The sequence below is a fragment of the Coccinella septempunctata genome, chromosome 1, assembly GCF_907165205.1.
Source record: "Coccinella septempunctata chromosome 1, icCocSept1.1, whole genome shotgun sequence".
In the NCBI taxonomy this organism is placed as follows: Eukaryota; Metazoa; Arthropoda; class Insecta; order Coleoptera; family Coccinellidae; genus Coccinella; species Coccinella septempunctata.
Window position 1 is genome coordinate 70,327,567 of NC_058189.1, and position 14,550 is coordinate 70,342,116.

Below are 14,550 nucleotides of genomic sequence, written 5' to 3' on the forward strand. Positions count from 1 at the left end.
ACTGATATCTTCATATTCTCTATTTTCTCTCTATATTTCCAGAATACTGATCTTTCTGATGGAAATTTATCCGAAACACTAACAGAGGCTTTTTGTTATTACTCTAAGCATAGCCAAAAGTTCAAACTGATTTTCTGACAATTATCTAAGAGAAAATGACCTTCCCTTTGCAGATATACCTACTGTGATTACTTCACAGAAAGATAGCAAAAGCGTTATAACAAAAAAAACAAATTCTGCCATAAAAGTGAGGGTTTACTTATCACGTAAAACAGTCAACCAAAACTTTTATTCAGGGTCAGTCTTTGACTAGTACAAATATTTTAATAGTAAATTCTTGAGGTCAAAAGAAACACTTTTTTCTATACCATTTGATAAAAATAAAAAAAAGTTTTCTTACTGAGCTATGCCACCCCTGAAGGAACAGAATCCCCTTCAGAATAAAAAGCTGAATCTATGACACTACACATCTGTGGATATTTTAAACAGGGTTGCATTCAGCCAAAGTACCCAATTTTCCGAATATCACAGATAATCTTTAATTCTTGAACATTATATGAGAAAATATGAGGAATATTTTTACTTTACAAAACGCTCAAATATTCATTAGTAGCTTCCAACTTAGTTTCAAGAGTTGGGTTCTTAGAATGTTTGGCATTTTTATGGTACATACGTAATAGTCCTCATGAAAAAACTGGAAGACGTGGGTGATATCTTGTGTTCGAAAAAAATTCATCAAATAAATGAAAAACTATATTCCGAAATTCATTTCATGCGATAAAACCGTTTGTGAGATAGAACTAAAAATAACAAATTTTTTTATGGTAATTCAACAGCCTGTATCTTTTAAATCGAGCCAATTCGGAAAAATGCTAAAGGAAAAAAAATGTTTCTTGTGACAACAAGAATCTACTGCTGAAATATTTGTAAGTGTCAAAGACTCACCCTGTATACACCTATAACCAGGTGTTCTAGTATCTTATCATTCTTTCAACACTTACCCATTCTTTTCATGTCTTTCTCAATCTCCTCAACCTCCTCCATCCTTGGGCTAGGTGAAAGTAAAACTTTCACCTCGTAATTTATGTTTTCATCCTTAAAAATATCTACGCAGTATTCGTCAACCCCGTATACAATCTGATCAGTATCAGTAAGATACGGAAGGACAATATCACCGTTTTTCATGAATTTAAACGTCACCGAAGGGTCTTCTTTTGGGTCCAGAACAAATCCATCTACGTTCCTCCTTCTAAAAAGATAACCCACGCTTGCTTCGTTCCACATGTAAGACCTTATGTCCAAAACATCGTTACTCTGATTGCACATTCCGAAATTCAAAATTTCACCGACGCCACAACACTTGGATATGCACGTTCGAAACTTACACAGGCAGTTCACGAAGTCGTCATCTTGTACAGGAAGGGTGGAATTACCCTCGAATAAATAACCGTTCCTTGAGACGACATCCCTTCCTTTTTTGTGCATTTTGAAGCAATAGGACTCATCGCAATTCACCGCAATAGGTAAGGCTATCAAAGTGTACATCAAACAACGACGCCACATGTTGCTGCAGTTTGAGATATGTGAGAAAACGTTCGAATTGAGAGTAAACAAAATTTTATCAGTAGGGAGTGTCGCAATCCCTTCTATGGTCCTTGATATCGACTTATATATACGTTTCTCTGACGGGATAATATGGGAATTTCTCTGAATCTGTCCTACGATAGAGGATCTATTATTTAATTAAGAAAAAGCGTTTTTTGTGCTAGCAGGCCATAAAGCGAAGAGAGAGGTCTATTAATTGCACTATTTCCTTTTATATCGTCTTCACATTGGAAAAGAGATGAACTAATCCGGAATCCTTACAATGCTGAAGAAATTACAGGAAGACAGTAATTAAGAAGAACTGTTTTAGACTGAGCAGCTCATCCCACAAAGCAGATACAATTTTCCGTGAAGGCACTACATTGTTAGCGAACATTTCACCAACTTATGAATATAATACGAGGATATATTGAAAATTTTTCAGCCTACTATAGAACCGAACGAAAATTCAATGTCAAAGTATTTTATTACTCAACATATTCTCCTCTTAATTGGGTACATTTATTACAGCGAACCTGCAACGTCTCTAGAGAGAGACCTTTCAAAAAGAATGTTTCTTCTTGCTTTGCAAACCAGACCTCCACAGCTTTTATTACCAGCTCGTAGGAAGAAAATTTAGGACCTTTCAAACTTTTTTTCAGTTGAGGAAAGAGAGGATAGTCGAATGGAGACAAATCTGGTGAATAAGGGGGGTGTTCTAGTAATTCAAACCCTAAATAATGAAATTTTTGCATGGGAACATGAGATTTGTGTGCAGGGGCGTTGTCCTGCAAGAACAAAATACCTTCGGTTAGCTTTCCGCGTCTTTTTTCTTCAATTTTTTCCCGTAGAGTGGCCAGTAATGTTGAATAGTAATCTCCGGTTATTGTTCTACCCTCATCCAAAGAATTAATCATCATGGCAATCCCAAAAAACTGAAACAAGAACTTTGCCAGCAGATTTTTGGACACGAAACTTCTTAGGTCTTGGAGAACCAGAGTGTAGCCATTTCATCGATTGTTGCTTTGTTTCTGGATCGTAGAAATGTACCCAAGTCTCATCCATAGTAACAATTCGGTTTAAGAAGTCTACATCGTGTCCAAATCGAGCACAGTTCGAACGCAATGCTTCAACCCTTGCGCGCTTTTGGTCAACATTCAAACATTTAGGGATCCATTTTGCATCAATTTTTCTCATGTCCAAATTGACGAGAACTTTATGATGAACGCGTTCGTAAGAAATATTCACTGCTCCAGATATCCGTTTTAGCCCAATTTGACGGTCTGATAAAATCATGTCATGAACTGAATCGATATTTTCGGGGACTGACACAGAAACTGGCCTTCCCGATCGGTCATCATCGTCAATGGAAAATTTACCTCTTTTGAAGCTTGCAGTCTAATTTTTCACGGTCGCATACGAAGGATATTGATCACCAAGGGTATTAATCATATCTTCGTAAATCTGCTTACCTTTTAAACCTTTTGAATACAGATACTTCATGATGGCTCGATACTCCAATTTTTCGATTTTCACAATTTCGGTGGACATCTTCTTTCTTTTTATTCATTGCGTAAATCTGGTTTACTTTTTTGACCTCAAACTTCACACTGACACTTCTAATGAGTTATTGTTCGTTGCTGTGGTAACGCAATATTTTTTTTTATGCATGGAACTGGTCTAAGCTAACTATATATCAATACATCCTCGTATTTCAGGGATATAAATGTAGATTCTCAATCCTCACTCTCGAATTAAAGAGAATACCTGTGCTCATCTTACAAATTAGAGTAGGATTGACTCGAATATCCCAAAATAACATTTTCATTTCTTTTCGAAAACTGATCGTAAATTGATATGCCATCAATTTCGTTTTGTATGAATTTTTTCTCGAAGTATGCGAATAAAAAACTGCGCAATCTTAGTCAATTTTCGAGATCTGCCATTTTTTGTGAGGACGAGCTGCAGTATACTACAGTTACGAAATTTGTACGATTCTGAGATTTTATTTGGTGAAAAAATCGAATGAAATATGCTATTTGTTTGATCACGACTAGTGGGACTTTAAAATTTGGCCCCATTGTTGTAAATTTTCATCCCCCCACACCTTGAAATCGACCAATTGGGATTGCTTTCATTCGATCAAATTAAAAGTTAAAACTAGGCACGCTACATCACCGGCACTTCGTTAATTCGAATAAACAATCCACATGGAGCTACCTTGCACCACTAATAACGAGAAAAAACTACCCGTTTTCAATTCCAGTTCAACCGAAACTGAAGTTGCTGAAATATGAACTAAATATCCACCACACACCCAGAATACGTATATGGAACAGGCAGATTACTCCCAGTCTGGATAAGACCACACAAATTACCCACTGGGTTTTAACCTAATTAATTTAACATGATGAATTGATAATCAAGTGATCATCCAAAGATTGCGTTTCACGAATGTGACAGATTGTCATAGTGGCTGTTTGATTCATTAGGTCTGAAACACATTCGTGAGGTTCTCGGACAAGGTAATGCGATTAAGGAACCAAAATGATTAAATATACAAGTTTTCAAGCATGCCTAATCTATTGCGAGCAATTTTGAAAGCCTATCTCCATTCGTTTAGATTTTCCTCTTGGAAATGGCATTTTTCAAAAATTGCAATTTTCAATCTGCGATATCTCCAGTTATATTCGTCTGATCCAATTGGGATTTTCGGTTATATAATCAGCGTTACCTCTGCTTCCACCCTAGCACAAAAATTAGACTTCGAAAATCTCGATTTTTTGGGTGAAAAATGAGGAGGGGTTAGACCCCTCTAAAATTACATATTTCCTCCTCTGCCTAAAAATCAAGATGTTTTATTACTGTCCTAGGATATGGAGTGTATTGAAGTTGTTTTGAAGATTCTAGAAAACCAAACAGTTAATGATTCAATAGAGAATTGTACTCCAGAGAGCTCTTCGAAGTCAACTCGAAAATGAAAAGTGGAAAAAAAAAATTATTTTCTCCTAAACAGTGTCAGATATTTGAAAGTTTGGTATGAAAATATAGGTTTTCAAGCACGCTGAATCTATTGGGACAAATTTGGAAAGCTTATCTCCATTCGTTTAGGTTTTCATCTTGGAAATGGCATTTTTCAAAAATTGCAATTTTCAATCTGCGATATCTCCAGTTATATTCGTCTGATCCAATTGGGATTTCCGGTTATATAATCAGCGTTACCTCTGCTTCCACCCTAGCACAAAAATTAGACTTCGAAAATCTCGATTTTTTGGGTGAAAAATGAGGAGGGGTTAGACCCCTCTAAAATTACATATTTCCTCCTCTGCCTAAAAATCAAGATGTTTTATTACTGTCCTAGGATATGGAGTGTATTGAAGTTGTTTTGAAGATTCTAGAAAACCAAACAGTTAATGATTCAATAGAGAATTGTACTCCAGAGAGCTCTTCGAAGTCAACTCGAAAATGAAAAGTGGAAAAAAAAATTATTTTCTCCTAAACAGTGTCAGATATTTGAAAGTTTGGTATGAAAATATAGGTTTTCAAGCACGCTGAATCTATTGGGACAAATTTGGAAAGCTTATCTCCATTCGTTTAGGTTTTCATCTTGGAAATGGCATTTTTCAAAAATTGCAATTTTCAATCTGCGATATCTCCAGTTATATTCGTCTGATCCAATTGGGATTTCCGGTTATATAATCAGCGTTACCTCTGCTTCCACCCTAGCATAAAAACTAGATTTCGAAAATCTTGATTTTTTGGGTGAAAAATGAGCAAGGGGTTAGACTCCACTAAAATTACATATTTCCTTCTCTGCCTAAAAATCAAGATGTTCTATTACTGTCCTAGGATATGGTGTGCATTGAAATTGTTTTGAAGACTCTAGAAAACCAAACAGTTAATGATTCAATAGAGAATTGCACTCCAGAGAGCTCTTCGAAGTCAACTCGAAAATGAAAAGTGGAAAAAAAAATTATTTTCTCCTGAACATTGTCAGATATTTGAAAGTTTGGTATTGAAATATAGGTTTTCAAGCACGCTGAATCTATTGGGACAAATTTGGAAAGCTTATCCCCATTCGTTTAGGTTTTCATCTGTGAAATGGCATTTTTCAAAAATTGCAATTTTCAATCTGCGATATCTCCAGTTATATTCGTCTGATCCAATTGGGATTTCCGGTTATATAATCAGCGTTACCTCTGCTTCCACCCTATCACAAAAACTAAATTTCGAAAATCTCGATTTTTTGGGTGAAAAATGAGCAAGGGGTTAGACCCCACTAAAATTACATATTTTCTCCTCTGCGCAAAAATCAAGATGTTCTATTACTGTCCTAGGATATGGAGTGCATTGAAGTTGTTTTGAAGATTCTAGAAAACCAAACAGTTAATGATTCAATAGAGAATTGCACTCCAGAGAGCTCTTCGAAGTCAACTCGAAAATGAAAATTGGAAAAACAAAAAATATTATTTTCTCCTAAACAGTGTCAGATATTTGAAAGTTTGGTATGAAAATATAGGTTTTTAAGCACGCTGAATCTATTGGGACAAATTTGGAAAGCTTATCTCCATTCGTTTAGGTTTTCATCTTGGAAATGGCATTTTTCAAATATTTCAATTTTCAATCTGCGATATCTACTGTTATATTCCTCTGATCGAATTGAGATTTCCGGTAATATAATCAGCGTTGCCTAGGCTTCCACCCTAGCACAAAAACTCGATTTCGAAAATCTCGATTTTTTGGGTCAAAAATGAGCAAGGGGTTAGACCCCCCCAAAATGACCTATTTGCTACTCTGTCTGAATATCAGGATGTTCTATTACTGTTTTAAGATATGGAGTGCATAGAATTTGTTTTGCAGATTCTAGATAACAAAATAGTTGATGATTCAATAGAGAATTGCACTCCAGAGAGCTCTTCGAAGTCAACTCGAAAATGAAAATTGGAAAAACGAAAAATATTATTTTCTCCTAAACAGTGTCAGATATTGAAAATTTTGGTTTGAAAATATAGGTTTTCGAACACGCTGAGTCTATTGCGAGCAATTTCAAAAACCTATTTTCCTTCGTTTAGATTTTCTTCTTCGAAAAAGCATTTCCCAAAAATTGCAAATTTCAGTCTGCAACATTTCCTGTTATATTCCTCCGATTCTCTGTGATTTCTGAGGCTGTCAATTTGCAGTCCCTACTATAATAAGCAGATAGTTTTTCGTCCCTGGTAAATAAATAAATATTCACAGAAAACTGCTTGTTTCAAACTTGATTGTATCAGTATTTTTCGTAGTATTGGGAAAAAGTTGGTCTGGGTAGATGTCTCTGGTTATGAATATGAAGAAAAGGACAAAACCTGACATCCCGTCAACCCCTCCCTAATCCTCAAATTTCCCTCGATATATCCACACCCACAAACAAAGATACTGACCTGAAAAATAAAATTTTGTTGTGATCTCCTGTATGGCCTGCTCGGTCGTCACCTCATCGTTACACAGCAAAGCCGTGAATTGATTGTCCATGATCTGATCGTCAAAAACGTCCACGCAGTAACCGTGCGGTCCCAACAGCTCGTCCATCCCCAAATAGGGGGCGAAAAGCGATCCATTCGCCTGTATGAAGAACACGTCAGACGGTTCCTCCTCAGGCTCTAGCCGAATGGACCTGTTGCACCTGCTGTGCAAGTAAAAAAAATCGAAGTCCCTGTGAGATTCGTTCTTCATGTCCAGATGATGCTGGAGGTCCGTGTTGGCGTGGATGGGTATCAGCACCCTCCGTTCGGACTTGGTACAGTTCTTGTTCACCATTATTTCATCGGCGGCGCAACACTTCCGGATGCACTTTTTCAGGTTGCAAGGACACCCGAGAGTAACGTCATCCTGTTCGTAGAAATTAGAAGGGTCGTACAAAACGCCGTCTTTCAGGATAGCACCGTTTTCTTGTTTTTCACCGTCTGTTATATCCACACTTACGGAGTAGGGACAAGGGATGCTTCGACCGAAGGTGAAACTCAAAATTAAAACGAAATACCCGATATTTTTCTTCATACTTCGAGGAACTCTCAGGAGCAGCTTGAAAACGTATTGTGCGAGAGTAAGGTCCGACGTTTCATTAGTTTTTATCTAGAACCACAATGAGACGATAACGATTAATTTCTGACTAATATTGAGATTTTCTACAGCCGAAAGGTCTGGTATTGGGAAGTATTTATGCGGTTTTCGTTTATTTAAAACGGCATAATTTTTGATCTTGGTTTCTGCAAGATAAGCAGTCGTTACTCACTTCCTGGGATGATTATCAATTGGGCTTTTCGATTTAATTGAAAACAGTGGGATCTATATGTACTTGACCAGTTGTTAAATTATTGTATCTGGAAAACAAACAAGTTTTCACCAGTTTCCAGGAGTTGTTATGGCCATAATAGGTATATAGAAGCCAATATGATGAACCTGCAAATAAATTCACGCCCAAAACGTTATGAATATACTGGGTGACATAGAGAAAACTGAACTACCAGTATCAACGAATTTCTTGCAACAATTTTTTGTATAGATACATGTTTCTTGGGATTAGGTCAGTAATTGATTTGAAATCCAACAGTTGGAAAGAAGGGAAAAATTTGTGATGTGTTCAATCTCCACAATAACTCATACAGGGTGAGCCTTTGACTAGTACAAATATTTTAACAGTAGATTCCTGAGGTCAAAATAAGCAGTTTTTTTTCTATACCATTTTATCCGATTCGGCTCTGATGAAAAGATCAGCTATAAGATCAGATTAACTAGCTAAGGCCCGTAAGATTAATCGTAGTTTAAACCAAGAATGAGGGTTTAAACTTTGGATAACGATTATTTCTTAAGATCAAACATAGTTAATCCATCAAGGATGGTTTAAACTATCGATTAGTTTAAACCTTCGGGACAGTAGGTTTAAACCATCCAAAAGGGATTAAACCCTATATATTCTATGAAACTATTTTTTACTTGCTCTATGAAGTTTTTTGAAGTTTCTTGTTTGTTTTGATTGAAGAAATTGTGTTTAGGTTTGCGTTGCTGGTTAGAGAATTATTGAGTTCAATGTTTGAGAATGAACATGGAATTGGAATATGATGATTGGAAGTGATTCGAATTTAGATATTGAAATCTTGCACGAGCTGAATGATTTCAATAGGTATCATGATAGACCATATATTTTCCGTGATCAAGAAAATCATTGGGATACATGGGATGATATCGAATGCGATCTCCAAAACTTCTGCAAGAGCAATTTTTAGTGAGATTGAGAAAAAAAATAAGCCCACCTCAAGGTGAAATATCAACATTCAATTTCGTATTTTGTCTCACTTGCAATCCATATTCTGAATTGCTATATGTTCAAAAGCAATTCCTTATTTCCACTTCGAAATGTGCCTTTCGTACATTTAGTAGGTATACTAAATGTAGATATTTTCAGAAACGAAGCACCGAATGCTATGTATCAACCATAGGTTTTACCTCACACCTCAATAATATAACAATAATAATGCTGATACAAAGATCGCAACAGAATAAACTGATCGCTGCAGTCTGACAGAAGCACTGATCCAAAGATTAACACAGAAAACTAAGAAATGACAATCAATGAATCACAATTAGTTCAAATAGCCAACTATTTTGACAACTGCACAGGATTAGTTAATCTATTCTCATTTCGTACTTGATCTTGACACGACGGTTTAAACCATAGATTAACTTTAATCGGAGATTTCTTAATCGGAAGTTTAAACTACAATTAATCTTACGGGCCTAAGGCCCGTAAGATTAATGGCAGTTTAAACCAAAAATGAGGGTTTAAACTTTGGATAACGATTATTTCTTAAGATCAAACATAGTTAATCCATCAAGGATGGTTTAAACTATCGATTAGTTTAAACCTTCGGGACGGTAGGTTTAAACCATCAAAAAGGATTAAACCCTATATATTCTATGAAATTATTTTCTACCTGCTTCTTCGAAGTAAGGAACTCTCTTTTGACTCATATTCACTTAACACTTTATTTACAGCACTTTACAAACTTTTGAATTTCAAATTTGACCTCACACCTCAATGATACAACAATAATAATGCTGATACAAAGATTACCGCAAAACACTATAAATAAATAAACTGATTGCTGCAGTCTGACAGAAGCACTGAACCAAATATCAACACAGAAAACTAAAAAATGAAAACCAATGAGTCAAAATTAGTTCTAATAGACAACTATTTTGACAACTGCGCAGGATTAGTTAATCTTTTCTTATTTTGAACTTGATCTTAACACGATGGTTTAAACCATAGATTAACTTTAATCGGAGATTTCTTAATCGGAAGTTTAAACTACGATTGATCTTACGGGCCTAAATCTGTAACACTACACATCTGTGGTCCTTTTGAACAGAGTTGTATTCGAAATTCCTCTAGGATTTTCAGAAATTTTTTCCCAAAATCCCAAAATTAATTTTTTTACTTTAATTTCAATGAAAGTCTGGTATTTCGTTAACTAGATGGAGTAGATTACGAAACTGCAATCGCTTTTTTTCTGTCGCTCCTAGTTTTTGAAAAAATCGATGATAACCGGAAAAATAGGTCAACTTTGAAGAGCTGTGTAGTTCTTAGAAAAAATGTTTTTGATAGATGCTAATTTTTTTGGTTGAAGATTGTTTCCTTGTGAATCAAAAGAGCCATCTTTCATGCTCCTGTCGCGAAAATTATAGATATTATGAATTTTCCGCGAAGGTCTAATTTTCCGGATTTTCCGGAGCCGATATCTCGGAGAATAAATTTTTTACAAATTTTCTGACAACAGAATCGTAATCTACGCCCTTGATTTACCCGAAAAACCAAATTAAATCCAAATCTAAGAAAAAAAAAATTTCCTCGAAAAATCGAAATTTTTTAATGCATATCTATGGAAATTTTGTCAAAATATGAAATTTCTCCTATTCATATAAAAATTCGTTTTTACACTAATTCGAGGGTGTAGATTACGATTCAGTTGTCAGAAAATTTTAAAAAAAATTATTTTCCGAGATATCGGCTCCGGAAAATCCGGAAAATTTGACTCTCGCGAAAAAATCATAACATCTAGAGTTTTCGCGATAGAGTCATGAAAAATGGCTCTTTGTATTCTCAAAGAACCAATCCATAACCAAAAAATCAGCGTGTATCAAAAATCATTCTCTTTTTAGCTACAGCTTTCCAAAGTTGACCTATTTTTCTGGATTTTTCCGGTTTTATTCGACTTTTATCCAAACTAGGAAATCTAGGGAGAAACCAATTACAGCATCGTGATCTACTCTATCGTATTAATGAAAAAACAGATTTTTATCGAAATCAAAGAAAAAAAAATTTTTGTTTGTTGGGGAAAAATTTTGAAATTCGTTAATTAGATGGAGTAGATTACTATGCTGCAATTAGTTTTCCTTCCTACTTCCATAGAGATACCTTATAATTCCTACAGTGTCGTGGAACTGAAAAGTCAGTTCTTCTGACTTTTAAACAAATATAATCCAAGAAATTCTTCAATGCAAGGTGTCCTATTTTCTATGTCACTTATTCATTTAAAAAATGGATTGAGTGTCAACATACCAGTAGACATTTATGTCCTCAGAATTCAAGCTTATTGACTACTCTGGGAATTACATGATGTTGTCTCTTATGCTTGTAAGGTACACAAACTGTATGTACCTTAATATTACTTCTCTACTAAGTAAAATACTCGTAAGGATCAGCTCTTCGTAGTTTATTCAATCATGAAGAATATCTTTTTGACGTAAGATATTATTAGGCTACCATAGATTTTCATAACTTCAATTTCGATCACCAATAACCGTATTTCAAAAGTAATAATTGGGGAGAATATTTCTTCCATTTTTATACGTAGTAATGTCGAAGCGGTGCGCGTGAACGAGGTTATGCTTCCCGAAGCAATAAAAGTTAAAATTATAAGCGCGCACGAATGCCGATGACAATACACTGAAAGATCGAATAAAAATTATTGTTTATCACCAGTTGAACAAATGGCATAATTGACACAAATTTATGGTTATCTCTTTGCTATATCGACGTGTGAGCTAAGTCAATAAAAAAGTAATATGTGGCCATTTTAGTGTTGTGTTACCCCCTTATTTGCGCAAGTTATCGGTTATGTCCTAATTTCCGGATAATCTACGTGTTTTTCTCAGGGAATAACAACTAGTTTCACAGTAAAAAAACATCTTTTTGAAGGTCAAGAATGAACGAACTGAAAAATTATAACCAGAGCGGTTATCCATCTAGGTCCTGAACTCGCTTAAGACTGATGTGTTTTCAATGGAGTAAAGCCATGGACTGATATAGGGCTACATTTCTATTTGAATAGAAACTTAGGTTTCATTTGGGGGAGACTGGGGAGAGGGAGACTATATAGTATTAAATTTGAAAATTTTATGGAGCTCGATGCAGTCGTTAGGTCTTGACGATCATTTAATTGATTCCATCTTTTTGGAAATTTTTCGATGGTCAAGGTTAGAGTCGTTTATTTCTCAATAAAAGCAGCCGCAGATGGAAATGTGATACATTTTCTGAAAGAGAAACTCTTCTAGTGATAAATCTGAGAATTTCATCCATCTCGGCGCAACCGTTCGGTCTTGACAAATTTTTAACTGAACCCATCTTTTTCAGGATTTTTCGAAGGTAAGCTTTCGCGTCGTTTATTTCTCAATAAAAGTATCTGTAGATGAAAATGTGAAGGATACTCTGAAAAAGCAACCCTTCTAGTAATAAATCTGAGAATTTCATCCATCTAGGTGCAACCGTTCGGCCTTGAGGAATTTTTAACCGAACCCATCTTTTTCAGGATTTTTCGAAGGTCAGCTTGCGAGTAGTTTATCTCCCAATAAAAGTAACCGTAGATGGTAATGTGATACTTATTTTGAAAGAGCAACTCTTCTAGTAATAAATCTGAGAATTTCATCCATCTAGGTGCAACCGTTCGGCCTTGAGGAATTTTTAACTGAACCCATCTTTTTCAGGATTTTTCGAAGGTCAGCTTGCGAGTAGTTTATCTCCCAATAAAAGTAACCGTAGATAGTAATGTGATACTTATTTTGAAAGAGCAACTCTTCTAGTAATAAATCTGAGAATTGCATCCATCTAGGTGCAACCGTTCGGCCTTGAGGAATTTTTAACTGAACCCATCTTTTTCAGGATTTTTCGAAGGTCAGCTTGCGAGTAGTTTATCTCTCAATAAAAGTAACCGTAGATGGAAATGTGATACATATTCTGAAAGAGCAACTCTTCTAGTAATGAATCTGAGAATTTCATCCATCTAGGTGCAAACGTTCGGTCTTGAGGAATTTTTAACTGAACCCGTCTTTTTCGGGATTTTTCGAAGGTCAACTTCAATTCCAACAATAAAGAGCGACACAAAGTACGATATTTATAGAACTTCAATTACCCAATATTGATTTTGATTTTTTCCTCTGGGGACTTTCAAACTCGGTTGTGAATAAAATACAGTCTCGAAATGTAGAAAAAATTAGAGTAAGAATAAGAAGAGCAATGCCGAGAAATTCAAATTGAAGTTTTCCAAAAATGGAGGGCTGAATTCATTTGGAAATAGATTATTTTTTGTCTAAAAAATGATGGAGAATATTTTGAAAATCTTATGTAGGTACCTAATAAAAATTTTTCATTATTTTTATGTTTCATTGCAATTCTTGCTCTTCTAACTATTCTATTTTATTTTTTATTTTTACTAACAAAAAAGGTTTAGTGTAGGCATTTTTGAAAAGGCAATCTAATTGCCTTTTAAACGAGGTGTTCCCTTCTCTATTGAGATTTTAGGGGTTGCTGTCATCACTCTCACAGGGTTGATACAGATTAATTAGAACCAACCGTATAAAATGGCCCTCTACAAAACAAAATATAATTTTTCTTGTATTTCTTCTGATTTTGCATAGAGGCCGAGCTATTAAAGGTGGTACTTTTTCAAATTGTAACACTTCACAAAATATCACATATGATATAAAAGAAATAAAATAATTTGGGCCTTTTTTCATTTCATGAAAGAAATTCTGACCTTAATATAAATGTACCTACTAATACTACAATGAAAAAAGCCGCATCATAATCAACGATTCCAACGAGGAGTAGATGCTGCCACCGTTTCGAACCTAATCGTCATCATCAGAGTGACAAAACAGAATTGTCGAATAAACTCACCTTGAGAATACACCTTCGACTCTGGATTGTCCAACTCAATGGAGTCATCGCAACGCAAAGCAGAGAATTCCGTAACTGTATCGTTCGGACTCAGTTTGAAGTGCTCCAAACAGTACATATTATACGGAACTGTCAGCTCCAGTATAGGCATCAGCATAGATCCATCCGACTGAACGAAGAAAGCGTCTTCCTCGAAAGAATTCGGCTCCAACCTTATATCTATGCCCTCCTCGCAATGCTTCTCGTGGATGAGATTGAACACCACCTCGCCAGAGGTCTTTTCCTCCTGCCCATCGTAGACTTTGATGGGAAACCCGAGGCCTGTGCTGTTGATGCATTTACGTCGGAAATAGATCTGGTCCTCGGGGCAGCATTTCCTGATGCAAGCCGCGTTTCGGCACGCTTCGTCGTCATCAGAGATGATGGTTCTGACGGTCGCGCCGCAGATGACCGAACCGAAAAAGACGCTCAATATCAGCAGTTCCCTCAACATTTCACCACTTTACGCCGATCTGAACTGACGTTGCATAAGTTAGACGCGGAAATCATTAAAATATGATCGTCTTATTCCCCGTGATAGTATTATCAAGTTGTGGGTTATTATTGATGAAGGGTATCAGTTTCGTATTGGAAGTTTTGAGAACTAGAGGAAGCACTACCAATAAATGAATTAGCGACTTCCTGTACTGATTTGCATCAAGTTTTTCGTTACTGTTTCAATGTATCGAGCGGCGCATTTATTGTTGAACAAT

General features: G+C 35.7%; 1 protein-coding gene across 4 annotated transcripts in view; it reads right to left on the minus strand.

Annotated features, from left to right (window-relative positions):
* LOC123320604 (G-protein coupled receptor Mth2-like) overlaps positions 1-14,324 on the minus strand; it is a 51,002-nt gene extending 36,678 nt beyond the window's left edge. Inside the window, exon 1 of one of the 4 annotated variants that reach the window (XM_044907998.1) lies at positions 13,799-14,324. In XM_044907998.1, the coding sequence (XP_044763933.1) occupies positions 13,799-14,291 (493 nt within the window). In that variant the 5' untranslated portion in view covers positions 14,292-14,324. Of the gene's footprint in view, positions 1-1,001; positions 1,557-7,004; positions 7,645-13,798 lie in introns of those variants that run through there. The other 3 variants (XM_044907964.1, XM_044907981.1, XR_006538782.1) reach the window with 3 other exon arrangements.
* Positions 14,325-14,550: the final 226 nt, after the last annotated feature.